This window comes from Lissotriton vulgaris, chromosome 11, assembly GCF_964263255.1.
Source record: "Lissotriton vulgaris chromosome 11, aLisVul1.2, whole genome shotgun sequence".
In the NCBI taxonomy this organism is placed as follows: domain Eukaryota; kingdom Metazoa; phylum Chordata; class Amphibia; order Caudata; family Salamandridae; genus Lissotriton; species Lissotriton vulgaris.
Window position 1 is genome coordinate 1038798839 of NC_141699.1, and position 20644 is coordinate 1038819482.

Below are 20644 nucleotides of genomic sequence, written 5' to 3' on the forward strand. Positions count from 1 at the left end.
AGAGAGGGCCTAGTAGGGTCAAGGATGGCCAATGGCTGCGGGCCTTTAGGGAAGGTGTCATAGATTTTCTTAATCTTGTTAGTGAAGAAGTTGGCCATATTATTACAGAGGTCAGGGGAAGTGATAGTGGTGTTGACGGTTTTTTTTGCGGTAAGATCTTTCAAAATTTTAAATACAGCTTTCGAGGTGTTAGAGCTGTTATTGATTTCATTGGCATAATATGCCGCTCTTGTTCTGCAAATATTACGATGGTAGGTTTTTTGAAGCGTGACATAGGTCATGTGACCCTGCTAATAAAAGTGGCCCTGGGCCAGTTCCACAAAGTATACTACAGTGTCTGCGTGGTCAATTATATTGTTTGGGGCTTAGGGCCCCGACCGTTACGGGACAGCAAAGGGGGTGGGGACTCTTAAGGGAGGTCCCCAGCCCTTCACGGAGCCCCCATTCAGCCTAAGTCTAATGAATATCTAAGAAATAAGGTAGACTCAGGTGCCCCTCGTCACATTCTGGAGGGGAGGGCATTGATTTATCTTACGCCCCCTGCTCCTGTCAACCCCTTGCAAAGAGTATCTGTCTCTTCTTTGTACATTCCACCGTACCCATTCCAGGAACTCCTCCTCCGCCTGCTCCGCATTCAGCTCTTCTTCCTCAGCTACTCAATAATAAATGTGCGAGCTTTACTTTGTGCAAACTCAGTTAGCTAAAAATAATTAACCGCCTTTAAAAAGCACACACGTACATACACTGTGTATCTGCTGTTGCAGACTTCCTTATGTGTACGAAGGATACATTAAATCGTGGACATAATGACACTTACTATGAAAAATGCAAGAATTGGCAAAAATACAACACTGTACTTTGCCAACATTTTTTGATAACAGTATCCCAAACACAGGACAGTTAGCCTATTATACACTACATTTTGTGCATAGGTGAGCGGGTGTGATCTACTGACGACAGCATCCGCTGCCCATGCAGGTAAGAGTGGGGTAGTGAAGCCGGGTGGGAGGGGATTTTGATGGACAATGACCAGGGAAAATTAAATGAATAATTAATTTTCGCTTGTCAACGTCTGTCGAAACCCCCCACCCACATAGCCCCATCACTCTTACCTGCACTGGCCGGGGCTGGAAGACAATGGCGTAGCCATCTATGCCACTGGGTCAAGAATTTATCTCTTCCTTCCTTTTTCTAGAAATGTATACTTTTAAATGATTTAAATAATAATTGTCTGGTGCAAACATTTACGTTTACATTTATGACTGTGGCTTTGTACAGACTCCAATGCCACATGCTTCAGTGTCCAGGGTAGTTAGCCAGTGTGTTTACCCACAGTCCCTAACCCGTGCTTTAAGTACTTACCTCCACCAGGTTTACTAGGTGCAGGAGGAATTCATGAGCATCTTGTTGCCTTTTGGAGCTAAACTCTGGGTGCCCTGAGCTCACCAGGCCCTTGAACATTCGAAGAGTAATTCCCCTTGGCAGAGGCTATAGAATAAAAAAAAACATGTAACTGATTAAAACACATATGCACTTTTACAGATAGCCAACAGGTCTAGCTTTAACGTGACAAAGTATGCACCCACAAATGCTATTTACTTGCGTTGCATGAACTAATGCTGTGTTTCACATTAAAGCCTGTCCTAGAAGATTTGCCAATGCTGGGACAAAGTAGCAAAATAAGATTATTTCATGTATAGAATGCAAAAAGGAGATAAAGAATAGAAAGTTACAAACAGGTTGGGAAGTGAGTATACATTTCCCATTTACAATGCTTTCTCGTGTAGTCCAAGGGAGGCACTTCCTGCAAGGCAGAATTACACACAAAATTGCCAACTGATTGTGGTGTGTAAGTAATAGTCATTGGTGAACAAAAGCCCACTCTGAGTATATTTTAAAGGATGTCAAAACAGCCCTCAAAAGAATTGCTGACTGATAGCACACTCTTTCTCCATAGCAATTTTCCGAAGTAAAACCTTAGCAACTATTGGATTCAGGTTTTGATGACCTAGGCGGTGATAACCATCCAAGATTAATCGTAGGATTGTATAGCGGTAATCCTGGTACCTGTGCTGCTATAGACTTGGGACTGGGTTGTACAGCTCTCATGAACTTGAAAATCACGTTATACTCGGATTTTGTACATTTTCACACTTTCTTTGAACGGGTTGAGTTTAAAAAAAGAAAAATTAAAAGTTTTCTTGTAATTTTTTGAAGAGCAGGCAGTGTCCGTGGGATCACTACCTGCTCTTTAAAGATAATGGCGCCCACATTCACAAAGGGGAAGCGGTCCGTTGGGGACGGACCCATTCCCGTTTGAGAATGGGTTACCACCAACTTGAAGCAGGGGAAGCGGTCCGTTGAGAATGGGTTACCACCAACTTGAAGCAGGTGGTAAAATGCAAATGTTCAATGAACACATTTGGGTCGCTAAACATTCTTACATACCACTGCGATTCGGTATTAGGAAGGGACGCCCTAATCCTCCCCTTCCTAATATCGAATCGGTATGTATTCGGAATTCCAGATTGCGATTCAGTAACATTTTACCGAATTGCAATTTGGGAATGACACATACCAAAATGCATTTTTCGGCCGCTTGCGACCAACGAAATGTTTAATACATCTGGCCATTGGAGTGCTGGTTGCTGCTCAACATAATCTCTAATAAAAAAACTCTATATATATATCAGTACAATCGCAAGTGTAAGTTACCTACTCTTTTGTTTTTTTATTATAAACATCTTAACGGTCAGTGAAGAAAGAGGTCCCCTCAACCGAGAAATTATCGAAGTAAAGTTAGACCCGAGGCACGAGTTCCAAATGTCCTCATTTTTAATATCATGCAATGATTGCTACGTGAAAGTGATCGCTGACGTGTTTCACGGCATAGCAAGTCATGATTCATGAGACCTAAAGGAACAGAATGTTCTGTGAAACACAAATCAGCTAAGGTTTGCCTCAACACTCACTGAAAGTTAATAAAAACTTTGAACATTCGAAAGTGGTACCTAGGGCTCTAACTTTACTATTTTCAAGCCAGCTTATTTGGGCATACAGAGACAGTGCTCTTCAAGAAAGTACTTTTCTCCTGAAAGTGACACACCAGAATTCCTATTTTGTGCATTTCAACTAATTTTCATGCATGAGTAGAATTTTCCATGTTTACATTGCAGCCGGTACATTTCCGCATTATGTGACTTCATATTGTATTTACTGTTTGAAATTCCCATGTGGTTAACTGTACACTGGCAAAACAGAAAGGAAGGAGAAAATACATTTGCACAAGCCCAAATGAAGCATCAAAAATTTGAATAATCTAAATAAATGGTTGCTACACATTGGAACAAGCCATAACAAATCAATTTTTACATTTTGGTAACAGTGAAGAATGCTTCAGAGGGCAGAACAATGTATTTGTAAATGTATACAACGGACAGATATGACGCCAAGAAACAAGATAATAGTGTGATAAAGAAGCAGGAAACCACATTCCAGTAGGAACTTTGGAATTGACCCAAAGACGGTTGTTTAATCAGAGACTTGGGTAACAGCAGCTATTACAAGCGGGTTGCTTTAAAAGGACTATAACATGCTAGAACTGGGGGTCTCTAATTGGTAGAGGTAGGTACCATGGTCCAAGTAGGGACCCTTACCCCCTTCTAGTCAAGTTAAGGGGGATACCCACTCTAGATAACCCCTGCTCACCCCCTTGGTAGCTTGGCACGAGCGTAAAGGCTTATCCCAAAGGCAATGTGTAAAGTATTTGTACTCAAAAAACACTGTAATACAGTGATAACACCACAAATGGACACCACGCCAGTTTAGAAAAATAAAGTACCTTTATCTAAACTCGACAAGACCAAAACTACAAAAATCCAGCGTACATGTAGTAAAATAACACTTCAAAACAGATATTTCTGAAATAAAGCTTGTAAAAAACAAATAGTTCCACCTGGGGCTATTACAATGCATGACAGAAATAGATCTAAAGTATGGCACCGACCGCGGACCCCAAACAAACAGTACCTTTTTTTTCTTTTGGAAATCTTTTTTATTATAAACAGTGCTCATAAGACCATACAATACAATACCATGTACAAATAGCACATTGGGGAACAGTGCAGACATCATCTGGGCACCCGCATTAGGGAAACACAAATGTCTTTCATCAAATCAAATTGACTATTCCTGCAAGAGGGCACCCGCCTCTCTATATTTGCGCCAGGGCGCCCATATTTCCTTCCATTTTTTTGTGCACCCCTGCTTTTGTATACCGTTTCTTCCGCTCTTTGGCACCAGTCATGGTCCCGATGACAGTCGTCCCATAGAGGGGGCACCCGCACCCCCCAAGCCCTAGCAATATTCCGTTTCGCTACCCCTGCAGCCAGGGCCAGCCAATACTCTACATATCTCGACCAGTCATTGTCCCCTTTGATCAGCAAGAGAAGCCACTTTGGGTCCATCGGGACCTGCACCCCTGCTACCCTAGACATTGTATCCGTAACTTTCACCCAGAATGAACTGATCACCGGACACTACCAAATGATATGGAAGAAGGAGCCCTCTTGTTGACAACCCCGCATACAAAGCGCTGACTGACACCTTCCCCATGTATACAGGTGGGTGTGAGGATAATATGTGCGATGGAGGATTTTGAACTGTACAAGCCTAAACCTAGCATGGATAGCGATCTCCCTGGGCCCCTGGAGCGCATCCTGCCAGTCCTCCTCATCGAGGCTCCCAAGGTCCCGGGCCCAGGCCGCTCTGAGACTAACCAAAAGATTGGGTATATTGTTTATCAATTTCCGGTAGGTTGTGGATGTGGGTTTCTCCACAATGGGATCGAGTAACAAACGATCTTCTATTGGGGAGTACTCCGGGATTTCTGTGCCACTTGGTATGTGGGAGCGTAGAGCATGCTGGAGGCGTATGTACTGATATCTCTGAGAGCCATGTAAGCTGTACTCCTTCTGGAGATATTCAAAAGTATGGATGGCATCCCCCTTCCAGACGTCCCCCAGATAATCAATACCTATTTGCTGCCACCCCTTAAACCCTGTTAACGTCGCCACTTCTCTCAACAGGTCCCCCTGCCGCAGTGGAGTTCTCCCGGTTAACTTGCCAGCCCAGCTCAGGAGCCGATTCGCCTCCTGACAAACAGTACCTTTGAATAAAAAAGTCTATGACGATGCACAGCGTCGTGGAGGTGAGGCGTTGTTGCCGAGGTTGAGGCCGGCTTCCTGGCTGCCACTGAGGAGGCGAGGCGTTGTGTCTGTTAGGAGGCAACGTGTCGAATCCAGGACAGGGGAAGGCGATTGCGTCGGCGGTGAGGCGTCGGTTCCGGTGAGGCAATGCAAAGTCGGCAAGTTCATGGAGTCACCCTCTTTAGTTAACGGCGCCGTGATAACAGGATGCAGGCGCTGGCGATAACTGCAGGCGTCAGCAAGTGTTGAAGGGCATTGGAGCTGCGGTGCAGGCTGGGCAGTGCATCATGCACTTCACAAGCAGTGCCCCTGGCGTTGGTGCGGGTCGCGGCGACACAGAGGCGTCGAAGATTGCTTTTCTTGCTGCTTTCAAGTTGCTTCTAGGTCCCAACAGCAGGAACAACCTCCAGAGGCCCAAAACTGGACTAGGCACCTCCTGGCAGGTGAGAACCCTCAGCAATAGAGTTAAGGGTAGCTGGGGGTGAAGTCTTTGTGTCCCAGAGACTTCAGAATAGGAGGCCAGCACACCCAGGACCTTGGAGATTCTTCTTCAAGTAGGTTTCTCAGCAAAGTTCCAGTTTTTATCCTTTCCTTTGCAGAAGTAGGAACTGCAGGCCAACCCCACACAGCACACAGCAAATGGGAGGTACTCCTCCTCACAGCTCTCCAGCTCTTCTCCTTGACAAAGGTTCCTCTTGAGTCCAGAAGTGATCTAACGTTCTGGGGTTTAAGGTTGACTACTTATACCCCATTTTGTGTTTGGTCTTCGTTGTGCAAGGGTCTCTGAGTCCAGTCCAAACCAGTTCTTTCCTCCCTGGTGCAGTATGACCACAGGGGGTGGAGACAGTATTGTGCAAATGACACAGTCCCTATTCAGGTTCACGGAAAACTCCTCCCACTACTCTATATGCAGGCAAGGCCTATTCAGCTCAGCTCTGAGTCATCCAAATATGGCCATGCACAACTCAAACGCCCAGTGGTTGTCTACAGTGAATGCACATCCCCAGCCTCTGTCACTCCAAAACCAGACAGTCAATCCACATACCGGCAGAGGCACACAGAATGGTTGAACAAGAAAATGCCTACTTTCTAAAAGTGGCATTTTCAAAAACACAATTTGAAAACCATTTTTACAAAAAGACGTGTTATTAAATTCTGAGTTTAGTGAGCTTAAACTGTATTCCTCCATCTTATCCCAATTGGAAGTTATACTTGTAAGATATTACATGTCTCCCATGCTAACCTATGGCACAGACAGCCTTTCAGTAGTGAAACACTAGAGTATTTTACTATCAGGACATGTTACACCCACCAGTACATGTCCTAACTTTCTCTATACACTGCACCCTGCCCATAGAGGTACCTTGGGGGTGTCTTATATGTAAGAAAAGGGAAGGTTAGGGCCTGGCAAGTGGGTGCACTTGCCAGGTCGACATGGTAGTTTAAAACTGCGCACAGACACTGCAGTGGTAGGGCTGAGGTAACTTTTCAGGCTACCCATGTGGGTTGCATAGTCGGTGCTGTAGGCCCACTAATGGCATTTGTTTAAAGGCCCTGGCACACTCAGTGCACTTTACTAGGGGCTTACCAGTAAATCAAATATGCCAATCATGGATAACCAATTATAATCATAATTTACACTGAAAGCATATGCACTTTAGCACTGATTAACAGTGGTAAAGTACCCAGACTCCTAAAGCCAACAAAAACAGGTCAGGAAAAATAGGAGGAAGAAGCAAAAAGTTTGGGGATAACCCTGCAAAAAGGGCCAAGTCCAACACTCATACATTGTTTTCATTTGTAAACTGCTAAAATTAGATCAGAAATGTATACCTTTTGTTGATGAAGAGCAGAACTGTAGCTTGAAATGCATTGGGTGATTATTCGAGTTAATAAACATAGTGCCTTCCTATGAGGCTGTAGATCGGAGGCCTTCTAAATTGTTTTGCTCTGAGCCGCCCTAAGCAAATTGAAGTGAGTACCACCTCCCCAAAACTTAATGGTAAGGACAGAAAGAGTGGGGAGTCAGAGTGGGGTGGCAGGGCTGAGCACTGGATGTGGGGCTTTTGAGATCATTCCAGGGGTACTTGTTTTGTAATTCATAATCCACAATAAATGTGAGACTTCAAGAAGAGCAAAATGCTTCAAACAAAAACAAAAATAGACCCAAAACATTGCTTTCTATAACTGGGGTGCTGCGAGCCCCTTGCACTCCTAGGCCCCAATGCAACGGCTGCACTAATGATAGCTGAGCACTGAGTAGCAGGCTATTCTTCTGCATCTTCCACTGGTTCCCACCATGACTGCCCATCATTGCCATCTTGTAACAGGCTCTCTGCCTCCTCTACTCATTTCCACCATGACTGGCCATCATTGCCATCTTGACACCGGCTCTCTGCTTCTTCCACTCATTCCTACCATGACTGGACATCGTTGCCATCTTGAAACAGGCTCTCTGCCTCTTCCACTCATTCCTACCATGACTGGCCATTGCTGCCATCTTGAAACAGGCTCTCTGCCTCCTCCACTCATTTCCACCATGACTGGCCATCATTGCCATCTTGAAACAGGCTCTCTGCCTCTTCCACTCATTTCCACCATGACTGGCCATTGCTGCCATCTTGACACCGGCTCTCTGCCTCCTCCACTTGTTCCCACCATGACTGGCCTTTGCTGCCATCTTGACACAGGCTCTCTGCTTCTTCCGCTCATTCCTACCATGACTGGCCTTTGCTGCCATCTTGACACAGGCTCTCTGCTTCTTCCGCTCATTCCTACCATGACTGGCCATTGCTGCCATCTTGACACAGGCTCTCTGCTTTTTCAGCTCATTCCTACCATGACTGGCCATTGCTGCCATCTTGACACAGGCTCTCTGCTTCTTCCACTCGTTCCCACCATGACTGGCCATAATTGCCATCTTGAAACAGGCTCTCTGCCTCTTTCAGAAACAAAATTTGCTCCTACAAGTTGGTCCCCTCCTTGTAGTATGGGTGCACTCGCCCCTAAAGATAGCAAGGAAAATGAGCCACCATGCCCCTTTTCTGAAGTACGACAGTCACAATTGGGATGCAGTGGACCATTCAGACACTGGGGATTCAGTGGTACTCTACCTGCTTCACTAATAATAGCTACTGACTTGCAAAGCAGGCTGTTTCCTCTGTCCTTTTTACCAACATGGGCTACCATCTTGCCACATCCCCATCCCAGCCATCTCTCGGAGGCCTAAACTAAGGGGACCCCTCTGCTTCAGTCAACCCGCCCGGCCAATTCAACCAAGGCCGAAACCAAATATGGCACAGCACGTTTCACTGGACTCTATTGGAAGCAATGAAGTATAGTAATTGGAGTTTAGGGTTCCTCACACCGGTGGGTCCACGCCGCCACTGAATCTGCAGCTCCAATCAGACCTACAGATCTGAGAAACAAGCTGTTTGTTCTGCCCTCTCTACTGGGCCATCACACCTACGCTGAAGCTCAAAGCGGAGTTTATGACCATAGCGGGCGCCATGTTGCTTTGGCCCTGTTTCCTGCGCACTAAAGGTCACTTGGTCCCTAATGCTAAAAAGGAAAATAGTCCCCACTTCCTTTTTCGTAGTAAGACAACCATCATGTGGGTGTAGTGGCCACTCACACCGCTGGTTCCTGTGCCACAGCACCTGCTACTCTAATGGTAGTGGTGGCCCTTCTTTTGTTGAAAAGGGGCTCTCATATGTGTCCCCTTCCCTGGAGCATCGCTCCGAGGAAACTGTCTTTGTCATATGTAAAGGAAAAAATGAGTCCCCACAGAGTGCCCCTTCTTCTGGGGCACCTCTGGGACAATATTCCTGGGTCTCTCTCCTTCCCTCTTTTTCCTGGGCCATGATTCTGAGGACCCAAGCATCTGGACAATCAGGGCTCTGAATCTGAATGCAACCCAACTGGTCCCCTCCATGCCATCCCCTCAATCTGCCTGAAAGGACTTCTACATGTAAACAGATGTTGAAATGAGTAGAAACTATGGGGAACAACATGCTCATGCTTTTTTAGTTTTGCAAAAACAATGACTACCTGAAAGTGAAAGGGTCCTGTCCTGTGAAGCCAAGGGAGGGACATAGCGCTAATGAAGAAAAAACAACTTTTCGACAGGGTGCCTGCTACCTCAAAGACGTGTAAATGTGTGCAACTGGTTAGTCACCAAATACAAAGGCTGCTTGGGGCCAGTATAGGCTTTCATTGATGGAGCCACTTGAAGCTTCACAGTGACAAAGATGTATTCTTTTTGAGAGGTTATGTAAGAGTGTTTTCAGCCGAGTTCTGGAGTGTGTCTTTTAAATGGACACTGAAAAAGTTGTAGGTAGAGGCTGATTAAAAAATATATATTTTGCAAGTACTTGTTTTATCATAAACACCACATCATTTTGCAGTAGCCTATCCTATACTGTATTAAATAAGATTTAAAAATGATCAGTAGGGGGAGGAGCCAAGATGGCAACGGAGACGGACGTGTAGTCTCCCGGCTCCGAGAGCCTTTGTTCCCCGCGACGATATCCTGACTCCTATCCTGCCACTGCGCGATAGCGGGAGAACGGCGAAAGTGCGCTGCATCTGCTGGCGCTTCCCCGACGTCCCTGCCTGCCTGCGAGCCGGAGATATCACCGAGTCGACTGGACGACCGTTCCTAGCCCCGTAACTGGGACCCGGGCTGTGGTGTACAGATGGCGGCTGGTGGAGCTACGAGGTGCGACTGAGACGGAGCGGCTGTGGCGTTCTACCCTGAGCTACTCTCTACTAATGTCCTCCCTAGCCCTCAACTCGGAATCTACGTGCCTGCCGACTGAGAGTTCTCTCAGCTGCCTGATTTTATCGGACTTTACAGGTGAGGCGCGCCGCGCTTCTCCCAAGATGGCGGGCATCTGACTACCGTAGCTCCCTCACAAGCCTGCTCCTGCCCCGTGTCGATCGGGGTGGATCTCTTCCTACGGATCGCCCACTGCTTGCAGATCTGGACTGTGCTGTTACCCTGGGTCCCTGTCGTCTTGTGCTGATATCGCCCACGTATTCCTGTGAACCTCTTGGCGGTGTTGCAAAGATGGCTGGCTCTGCTGATATGTTTGTGGACAATGCCTCGGATCAGGACTGGATCGCTTTGTCAGGCCCTGAGCAATGTTCTGCACTTGGCGCCGCGCCTAGGATCGTGGAGGCGATGAACTCTTCGGCTACCCTCACTTGTGGCTCTGTTCTTGCTGCACTTGCCGAATTGCGGGCAGTACTGTGTGAGGACTCCAGATTGCTGAGTGGAAAACTTGAAGATGCCGCGCTCATGGTGGATAGAGCATGGCCGGCTTGCTTTCTTCAATGTAACGATTTGTCTCTCCTGACTTTTGACGGGGCTACATTGTTGCCGCGTGAGTGCTCTGACATCTGCTCTTCCGGCAGTGTTTGTGAACGCGGCTTGTTGTCTGCCCATTTCACTGACGCTACACTGTTTCCTCCCCTGCCAAATCATATGTCCACTGATGTGGTCTCACTATCTAGGACTATGGCGCCGCAATCGCAGCATCTAGTTCGCCTTACTGCCCGTGCTCAGCAAACCTTGCTACCACTTCATGGTGCTTTGAAACACCGAGAGCGCCTGGCAACGCCACCACTTTGGGCTCATGGCATTGATCGGGATTTGAGGCGTCCATTTTATTTCGGGACATCGCTTCTCTGCCGAGAGCAGCCATCTTGTTCCTTTGTTCTACTAGTGGCGACGGCCCTACAGGAGTTTTGCCCGGAGGGACGTGTGCGGTCCGGCCAGGGCTAAAGGATTCCCCTTGGCAGCTTGTGCGTTATTGGCCGGTGGGGACTCGGACTGAGGCGCCTCCTTGCAGTGTACTGAAGCGAAGTGTTGTGACTCTCCCCTATTTATTTTGTACTTGATGCACATTGTTCTTGTTAACACACGCGGGGTGGAGTATACATTTATGGCTTGGAGTCCGGGAGATATTGGATGTGGCCATCCTCCGTTATTACAAGGTTTCCCCTTTTTCTTTTTCTTGTCTTCTTGCTTCTATATTTCGGGTTTACTGGGCGACAGGCACACTGCTGGGGGGGGGGGTAGGCCGTAGCCTCCGCATGCGTGTAGGGTGGGGGTTTGGGGGTTGGGATTTCGTTTATTGATTTCAGTTCCTATGGGCCTTGTTTTTCCTTTCGTTTTCTATTCTTCTTCTCTTTCTCCATCTTGGGTCCGTGACTGGGAATGGTAGGGGGTGGGTGGCGGTAGACACGTAGCCGACACTTGGTTTGATAAATCCTGTTTCATAAATATTTGTGCCGCCAAGCTACCTGGGGGGGATTATGGCTTCCGTTGCTGCTGGATGACGTGACAAATTTGCCTGCCTATGTCGTGATGTGATTGCACGGACTCTGCTTTTCTTGGTTTATCCTTTTATAAAAAAAATGAAACAGACTGCTTTTATACTTGCAAACATTTTTTAAATTAACCTTCACTGCTCCTGCGACACGGTAGCGCAGCTTTCTTTAGTGTAATTTCAATTGCTAGCTAACATGTGTTAATGTGCTACCGTGTCGCCGTATTGCTTGCACTCGTGCTTTAAATGATATCGTGGCCGGCCGGATGGTTGTGGGCCCGTATTTGTTCTTTTATCACTGCACAATAAAGGTTTTCAAAAATTAAAAAAAAAAAAAAATGATCAGTAACCTATTTACAGTGCTTTCTGTCACAGGGTAGGACCTCGTGGCACTATAAAAGCGCACATCACTGTGTCAACCAGGATTCAGTTCTGTGACTCTCTGGTTACACACACAGGCACATTCAGGGCATGTATTTGCGAACTGAGGTTTCATAACACATAAGAGTAAATTTGCCACTGATTAGTTTTATTCTGCATGTATTTTTCCTGTAGGGTGCGCACAGATACCTTATGGCGAAAAAACAACAAAATACTGGTGTGCAATAAACAAATCTGAACCTGTCTTATGCTCTCTGTCTTAATTGTAGGAAAGTAAATGGCAGAACTTTCCAAAAGAGTGTGGCTGCTCCATTTGCGTTCACCAGGTGAAAATGCAGGTGTCATGGTACCTGGAACAACTATTCTTGCCAATTAACTATTGCCAAGAGACTGTAATGCAATGGTGCTGAACTTTCAGTTGTGATTTCACGACAGATAAAAAATGTGTACTTTCGGTAATTTTGGAACGCAAGAACACTTTTACATCATTCGTGTATGTGAAATTGTGTTGTTTTTGAAATATTTAATTAAATTAAGAGAAGTATATGTTGCTGATTATTTATTAAATAATGTAAATAAGTTTGGGATAGATCCATAATATGAGACTAGATCACAAAGGCGGGAGAATCATAACACAGCAATCTGATACCCATATATATTTATAAACCTGAACTTATTGTGCCAACTTCATGTCTCTATTTATATTGTAAATTGTTTTACTATCAAAAATAGACTGACGTGTTGAAAGCCTGTGCATTAGAGTCACCCATGATGCATCATACAAAGACAGAAGTTCATCTGTCATATTAAATGTCCTTGAAACATATTCTACAAGGACAACCACAAAGCAAGTCAGGGATTTTCGGAAATCTGCTTACGGACTAAATTTGTATTTGAAATCAGTTTGAGTCGATGGAAAGACAAGAACGCATACTATTTATATGATATTGTTATTTTATTGATGTTGGTGTGGACCACCTCTGCCATCAGTATTGCCTTTGAGTGCCCCCATTACAATGCCGGCCTAAGGAGCGTCCGACCGGCATCGTGTCGGCACGGGACCGCCCAAAAAGGAGTCGGCAGTCCCGCTTCCCCAAATTAGGATGCGACTGCCTTAACGGCGGTCAGAAAGTGTACATTTCCTAGTGCAGCTTGTGCAGCGGGCTGCTGCACAAGCTGCAATAGGAAATATGCACTTTTTAAACATCCATGCACCATGTGGCAGGCACTCTGCTGTGCCTGCCACACGATGCATTGATGTTTGGGGAGGCAACATAAATGCCACCCCAGTCCTCATAGCAGTGGATGTGGGGGGATGGAGGCCCTGCTAGGGGACCCCTAAGTCCGTTGTCGACAGCTTTTCTATGGCGGTCGGATCGCCGTAGAAAGGCTGTGGGAAACGTGCATCGCAATCCACACGGTGGTGCCTGAGCAGGCACCGCCTCCATTCTGGGGATTACGATATGGCCTCCGCCTCGACAGGACCCTTGAGCCTGTTGGAGGCAGAGCGGATTCCCCTCGCAAGAATCGGTCGGACAGCTCTTATCATAATAGGAGGGTCAGACCGATGCCCCAGATGTCGGGCGGAACACCACCTACAAGTAGTCGAATGGCCTTTCGCCCTACATCATAATAGGGCACTTGGTGTGCTTTAGGCTGCTCGGGCTGTGTGCAATGTGGTTATATTTATTTTATTTATTTATAGAGTTTTATATAGCGCGAACATGACCCAAAGGTATCAGAGCGCTTCACAGTTACATGAGGTAAATAGTTTATAATACAGCGGGTATAGTACAAGTGATATATATATATGGCTCCGGTACAAGCCTTTCTTATCAGTTTCAACAATAACAAGATTAGCATCAGTTTGGTGAACAAAAGGTATAACATTAGTATTATACATAAGGTTCCGATGAATACCATTCGTATCTTTTACATCAATACTACGAAGATTCATTAAATGTAGTAATGTACAGTCTAAAAAGTCTTTGCAGCTAATTGGTGAGTTTATCTTTACATTCGTTGTTGACCTGTTGAGGTAACACCTACATCAAATCTAGTTAGCATCAGTCTTAGGTTAGTATTGGTGTCTTTGAGGTCTTTTTGTGCAGGATGTATCCATATCTGACAGGACTATGCGACGTCCGGCTATTTACCACGATGGAGATGATGATAAGTCATTGTCTAGGGTAGTAACTTGCTCATTAGGAAGCTCTTCGCTTACCTCTTGAATGTTGCCGTGTTTGTAATTTTTCTACTGTTTGGAGGGAGTGAATTCCAGATTCTGGGGGTTGCTCCGGAGAATTCTCTGTCATATGTTTTCTTCTTCTGAAAGATGGGAGGTTTCAGCATCAGGAATCTGGCACTCCGGGATGGTCTGCTTCCCCCAGATAGCTCAGTTTTCTGGGCTAAGTACCTTGGTGTTTTGTAGTGGAGAGCTTTGTGGGTAATACATGCCAGTTTAAGGTGGATTCTGGCTTTATATGGTAGCCAGTTTTATGTCTTCAGTGTGGGGAAATGTGGTCGTACTTTCTAGAACCCCTAATGAGTATTGTGGCAGCATTGAGACAGGCTTTTAGTGGTGCTGTGGAGATTTTAGGTAGACTTATTAGTGTTGTACAGCCATATTCAATCCTTGATATAACTAAGGACTGAACTGCCATTTTGAGTTCCGACGTAGTAATTAGTGGTTTCACCTTTCTAATATAGTTCAGGTGAAACCGGGCGCTTTTTGCCATTGATTTGATGTGGGCTTTAATGTCTAGGTTCTTATCAAGCGTGATTCCTAGTGATTTGGTTGAGTCAACTGGGATAGGCGTACAGTTTAGCGCTGTGATCAGTTTGGTCCATTCCTTCACATTTGCGGGGTTCTTTGGAGGTGATATTAATAGGAATTCCGTTTTTTGTGCATTTAATTTCAGATGATTGCTAGTTAACCATTGTAATGACACTTTTAAGGCCTCATTCATTGCCTTGATCTCTTCCAACAACGAGATCTTGATGTATATCGGAGTGTCATCTGCCTACATTTGATAGGATATGTTTGTGTGCGGGAAACGTTCTGTAAGGGGTTCGCCATATAGATTGAATAGTGATGGAGATAATGTTGATCCTTGTGGAACTCCAATCCAATTAGGGCATGACGGGGATAGCGTGTGGTTGACCAGGAATCTTTGTGTTCTGTTCTGTAAGAAGGATTTAAACCATTTCAGAACATTTCTAGATAATCCCATCCTGTCTTCAAGCCAGGCTAGTAATTTTTCATGATTTACAGTGCCAAATGCAGAAGACAGGTCAAGAAAAACTAGTAGATATGTTTACTTGTGTTCCAGGGCCTGTAGCTCATCATCCACTATATGTAAGACTGCTGTTTCTATACTGTGGCCTGGTCTGAAACCAGATTGGCAGCCGTCCAGCAGATTGAAATTAGTGATGTGGTTGCTCAGTTGATTTTGCACACATTTTTCAATTAGTTTGGCAAGTAATGGAATATTGGTCACTGAACAAAAGTTATTTCGGTCTGCTGGGTCCGCTGTAAGTTGTTTGATGATGAGGAGGATTTGACATGTTTATAGGCACACTCATAATACCCCTTGAGATAGTGAAGCATTAATTTTGTTCACATTGGGACGACGATATGGTTGATTCTTTTTAGGCATTTAGAAGGGAGGGGATCATTGTAGTGGCTATTTGGTTTGATATCCGAGAGAGTTTTGGCAATGGTATTCTGATCATATAACTTGAATGTCGACCATTATGCTTTATTTTTCGTCATATCTTGAGCGTTTTTCATGATAGAATCGTTCTGTGATGATAATTGGCTAGAGGTTGTCGGCTGCCATCATAAGTTCTCTTTCTAGTGCATTGGCCTTGTCTGTGAAAAAAATTGAGAATTCCTCGCAGCTCCGTTGAGTTTTTGTTGCTTCTTGAGCAGATTTGGCCAATTTATTGGATTCTTGTTTTAACATCTCAAAAAGTTTCCGTGGTCTGTTTTTCGCATTATCCAATTCCGATCTAAAGAATTCCTTTTTGGTTATGAGAACACTTTTGTGGTATTCATATGCACTCACTTTCTATTAACATCATCACCAATGTACCCGTCCTTGTCACACCCATACTCTTTTTGAGGCTTACCTTTTAGGTTATAAAATAGATTCTTAAAATAAATGCCCGGATTAGATTTTTTACAAATGGCCTATCTTTCGTGAAACACTTTTATTTTTGTTCTAGCCTTTGTGGCAGCTGCTGTTGTCACACCAGACATTTGTTTTCAGAACAAATCATATATATTAAACATATATGGAGGGAATTTTGGTCAGCGGGTGACCACCGCTAGTCTATCAAATTGCTATTCACCTTTTGCTTCCACCCACTACAGCATCGCACGGATGATCTCCCAGAGATGTTCCTGGAAGGAATATGGTATCCGTCCAGTCTGCTACTGCTACCATTCAACCCCTTTCCGTTTGGGTATCAGAATTGCAATGGAAAATTAGCTCAACAGGGTCTTCTCTTCATCCCAGGAATTTTTGTTTCGGCTCAAAAGTGTTTGACCTGATATAGTGTCAGCCTTTAATTCAACGTCTTTGCCTCATAGATGATGCCCTTATGTACTTCAATTTACAGTCTCTTGATAAGGAAGCATGTAGGGTAGCAGAGGGATTGGACTGCCCTGTCCGTCTGATGACCTAAATTATGTTGCATATGTTCCCTGTAATGCTGCTCATGACTCCCACATTGGCAAATATGAGTGGGGATCATAATTTCTTTTATAAGTCCTTTTTTTGCCCATGAACATTGACATTTCATTAGATATGCAAGATATTGTTGACCCTTGACTCTTCATAGCTCAAACAGATCAACCCACTACCTCCATTTGACAGTTTGAAGAATGAGATGTTAGGTCTTCAACCAAATTTTTCCTGGATGCTTGTGAATTTTCCTCAACAAACCTGACATGTAGCGAACCTCCAATTGTATGTCCATACTTGGGCCTACTGCAGAGCATCATTACTGCTGCAGTTTAGTTTCAATCATGTTCATTACCCACCTAAAATGCCATCAACATAGTCCACCATACCTAATGCACCATTTGTGGCTAGTATCGTCTCATTCCACTGCGTGCCCACATGGCTCCAGACTCAGACCAGCTGTTGCTATGACTAACTCAGATATTTGCTCATTTAAAACTGTCTCCCCATTTCTTGCTGTGATGTTGTTAAACGAGACAAACCAGCAAGCTGAGACCTAGGCAGGCCTAGGTGTGAGTTTTAACTGCCAGTGACAAGGTAGGGATCCTCTGAAGCTCCGGAAGGGTCTGGGTATTGCCCACCATGCCACCCTGTCAAGGGAGGAGACTCACAGTTAGAGCCCTTTGTCCGCTCTCTGGGAGCAATACGCATCTCACCACAGAGAGCCATCAAGGACCATGTGACAACTGGACACTGGCAGGAAAGCGTTTTGATTTTAGCCAGAAAAAAACAAATTTCTAAAAGAGAATTTTCTAAAATAGTAATATAAAATTCAACTTGTGCCTTAAGTTGTATTTTAAATTACTATTAAAATGAATCGTCAAACCATTTTCCTAGTGTAAACCAATGTTAGCCTAAGGGAAAGCCAACCTTGCCATGCTAAGAAATGACTTAGGAGGCTTTTCACTACCAGGAGATATATACGTGTCCAACTTTTTAAATATCATGCGCCATCATCTCTGAGCATTTAGAGCCTATCTTAGAGGTGACTTACAAGTTTTTAAAAGGAAGGTTTAGGACTGGTTAGTTGTGTTTTTCCAGGTCGAAATGATACATTTAAAAGTGCCCACTTGGGTTGAGAGACATGTATTATAGTGACACTTTAGTGGGTAGCACAATAAGTGCTGCAGTACACTTGTAGCATCTAATTTATAAGCCCTGGGTAAAGGGTGTAAGATGTACAAGGGAGTTATAAGTAAATTAAAGGTGCCAATCAGATGAGTACCAATTTAAATTTTTTTGAAATAGAGGGCACAAGCATTTTACCACTGGTTAGTGAGGCCAAAGCTCACAGTCTTATGGCATTAAAATAAAAGTGTTCAGCAACACATAGCAAACATCTGGGGTGACCCTACAAAAAGGGCACATTTCCAACAACGTGGATTTTCCTGTTATTTTGATGAAGGGGCTCTAGATTGAGAGCAAAAAGTAACAATGAGAAGGGGCGTCCCTTGCACGACCCGGCGAATGTCAATACGCCCAAGTGCAATACATTAATTCTAATCCTAGCTCAAGTAGAACAATAATTGGATGCTAACCTCCACAAAAAGTAGGGTCCAAACTTCACATTGAGGAAGATTAGGACACTGCCTTCACCAAGCTTCCTAGACATATCAGTTAGATGTAAGACCTTTATAGCACTGTTGCTAGCATTACATCCCTGGATGAAGCTAATCTGTCAGCATGTATTAACAAAGGCATCATATCGTCTATTAATATTCAACAGTGAAATTGGGTGAAATGAGACGCAGAGTGCATGGTCCAGTTTAAACTATTAGGGAGACTGCTGTCCCCGTAATGGAGTGTGTAACTCTGTGGATGCTGCTAAACTCATTGAGTACAATAATGAGACAACTGGTGGCAAATATTTTGTGAAACGACAGGGACAAGGCATCTGGGCATGAAGTCTTAGTGATTTTCAGGCTGCCAAATGCTCTCCTCATTTCCTGTTTAGTCATTGCCTCATCCAGACACTCTGTATTCTATTCAGTGAGTTGAGGCAGGGACACAGATTCCAATATAAGCCTCTGGCCTGTGAGCTTGAGGGTTCTAACCCATACAGGTCTAGAAGGCCTCGGAAGCTAGTAATTTCTCTCATAAGAACCTCATACTGCCCCCTTCTCATCTCAGATGTCCCTAATATAGCTCCTCAACAAGCGCATACATAGTTTGTTCACTGAAATTCTGCTGGATTTAATCCTCCAACGTGAAAAAGTGGCAACACTCACATCTAGCTAACATATATTTAGCCTTATCATCCTGCGTGATAGGAATCTGGCCTCACCACTATCGGTGATCCACAGTTCCTGCATCAGCTCATTCAACAGCAAGTTACGCATCAGCTTGAGGTGGGTCGTCTCGTGTATTAGTGCACCTTGAACAACCACTTTCAAAGTGTCTCAAACCATGCCTTTACGCACCTGTAAAGTTCAATAAACCGTAGAATTGTAGAAATAGGTTTATTTCAGGAAGAACACAGGAGCAAGGTAGGACGCAGCGACATCACCGCTCCCATTTCTTTATGTGATGTATACTCTGTCAGCTGCCTCCTGATCACATCTATGACTATCAGGTCCTTTAAAAGAGAATTAATTTAGATGCCACTGTCCCCGGGGTCTCAGTTTCAACATGATTGCCATCACAGTGTCCTTTTACAGTGGGCTGTGCTCTGATGGTATCTGCAGGCTTTAGTCAGCCTCTTCCACTGGACTAACAGATGTTTATCAATAAATAGTATATTCTCACATAGGTTTGTTTGGCTTGCTGCTGAGAAGTGAAAGTAGTCTACGGATAGGTGTTGGTGGTATCACCAGGCAGGCATCCACAAATTCCAGGTCTTCAATCTACTTTCACCGCTACCATAAGCGTGCACGTTATCCCTGTGCACTGTAGGGATCTGACTTGTGGGGTGTGCATCAACCGACTGAAGTTGCATCAGATAAGTGACCCAGGGAAAACCTCACAATCGCTTGCCTAACTTGCCTTTGATTAGAGGCATATATTGTGGCCAATAGCATGGGGTGAAAGTTCCAAGTCCCTGTGCACAACACCCATCATCTCATTCTATCTGATCGGATAAATGAATTTCTCCATCCATCTGCGTTGGTGAGTGCAGATAGAACAGAGTTGAGAGCGCTGTTCTGTCTGAAGGAGATCTCTTTCTTATACCAAGCAAATGTATCCTTCCCGGGTGTCTACCGCCCGTAGCATGCTGAATTGTTTAGTTGGGTTACTAAGCCCCAGACATTTTATATGACGGTTCTCAGTTTAAGTGACTCTGTGTCATAAGGAGCCTTGCAATATGTATGTCTTTCTGGTCTACTGCTGCTCCCTGGCTGGGTAGTAAGCTGATGGATATCAAGTCATTTAAATTCCCCTGCCTCCCCTTCCACTTATCCCAAATCGTATGCACTTAACCAAAAAACAACTAATTTTACTACCTTCCTGACTAGGGTCCTAAATTTCCTAATTTCCTGAATCAACCAATCTGTTCCTCAAGTCTGTCTGAAGCCATCAAACCATGAAGAAAACACCCAAAGTTTAGGGGTATTTAGCCGTGGCAAACCCTGTTCCAAATAGCCTTCCAATCAGCGCCCGGGACCACAAGCCTGTCATGATTTTTTATAAGACTCGTTTTAGTCCATGTGAGGCTCTTCATATGTGATTATGCCCTCTCTGTCAGCACATGCTTGAATGTTATCTCTCTCTTGACTGGACCACCATTGTTTGAATCCCCCTGGCCATGTGCAGGTGCTGGATCACACTCTCTCTACTTGCTGCAATCTCTGCATTGTTGTGGCCATTTCTCTATCACACAGGAGCCTCTGTGACATCCATCTCATGTGGGTCTCTTTCAAAGAGGTGCAGGAGCACTGCAGAACTTCCCATTAGAATATAACTTACAACTGGTGGCCTCACTGGTATTTAACAAGTCTCTGGTGGTCCTGAAGGCTTTGTCCTTCATTAGAGT

At 44.7% G+C, this 20644-nt stretch overlaps 1 protein-coding gene across 1 annotated transcript in view; it reads right to left on the reverse strand.

Moving 5' to 3' along the window:
* Window positions 1-20644, reverse strand: part of USP13 (ubiquitin specific peptidase 13) — a 365038-nt gene that overhangs the window by 128965 nt on the left and 215429 nt on the right. Inside the window, exon 11 of the mRNA XM_086944367.1 lies at window positions 1363-1488. Coding sequence (XP_086800493.1) covers window positions 1363-1488 — 126 coding nt within the window. The remainder of the gene's footprint in view (window positions 1-1362; window positions 1489-20644) is intronic.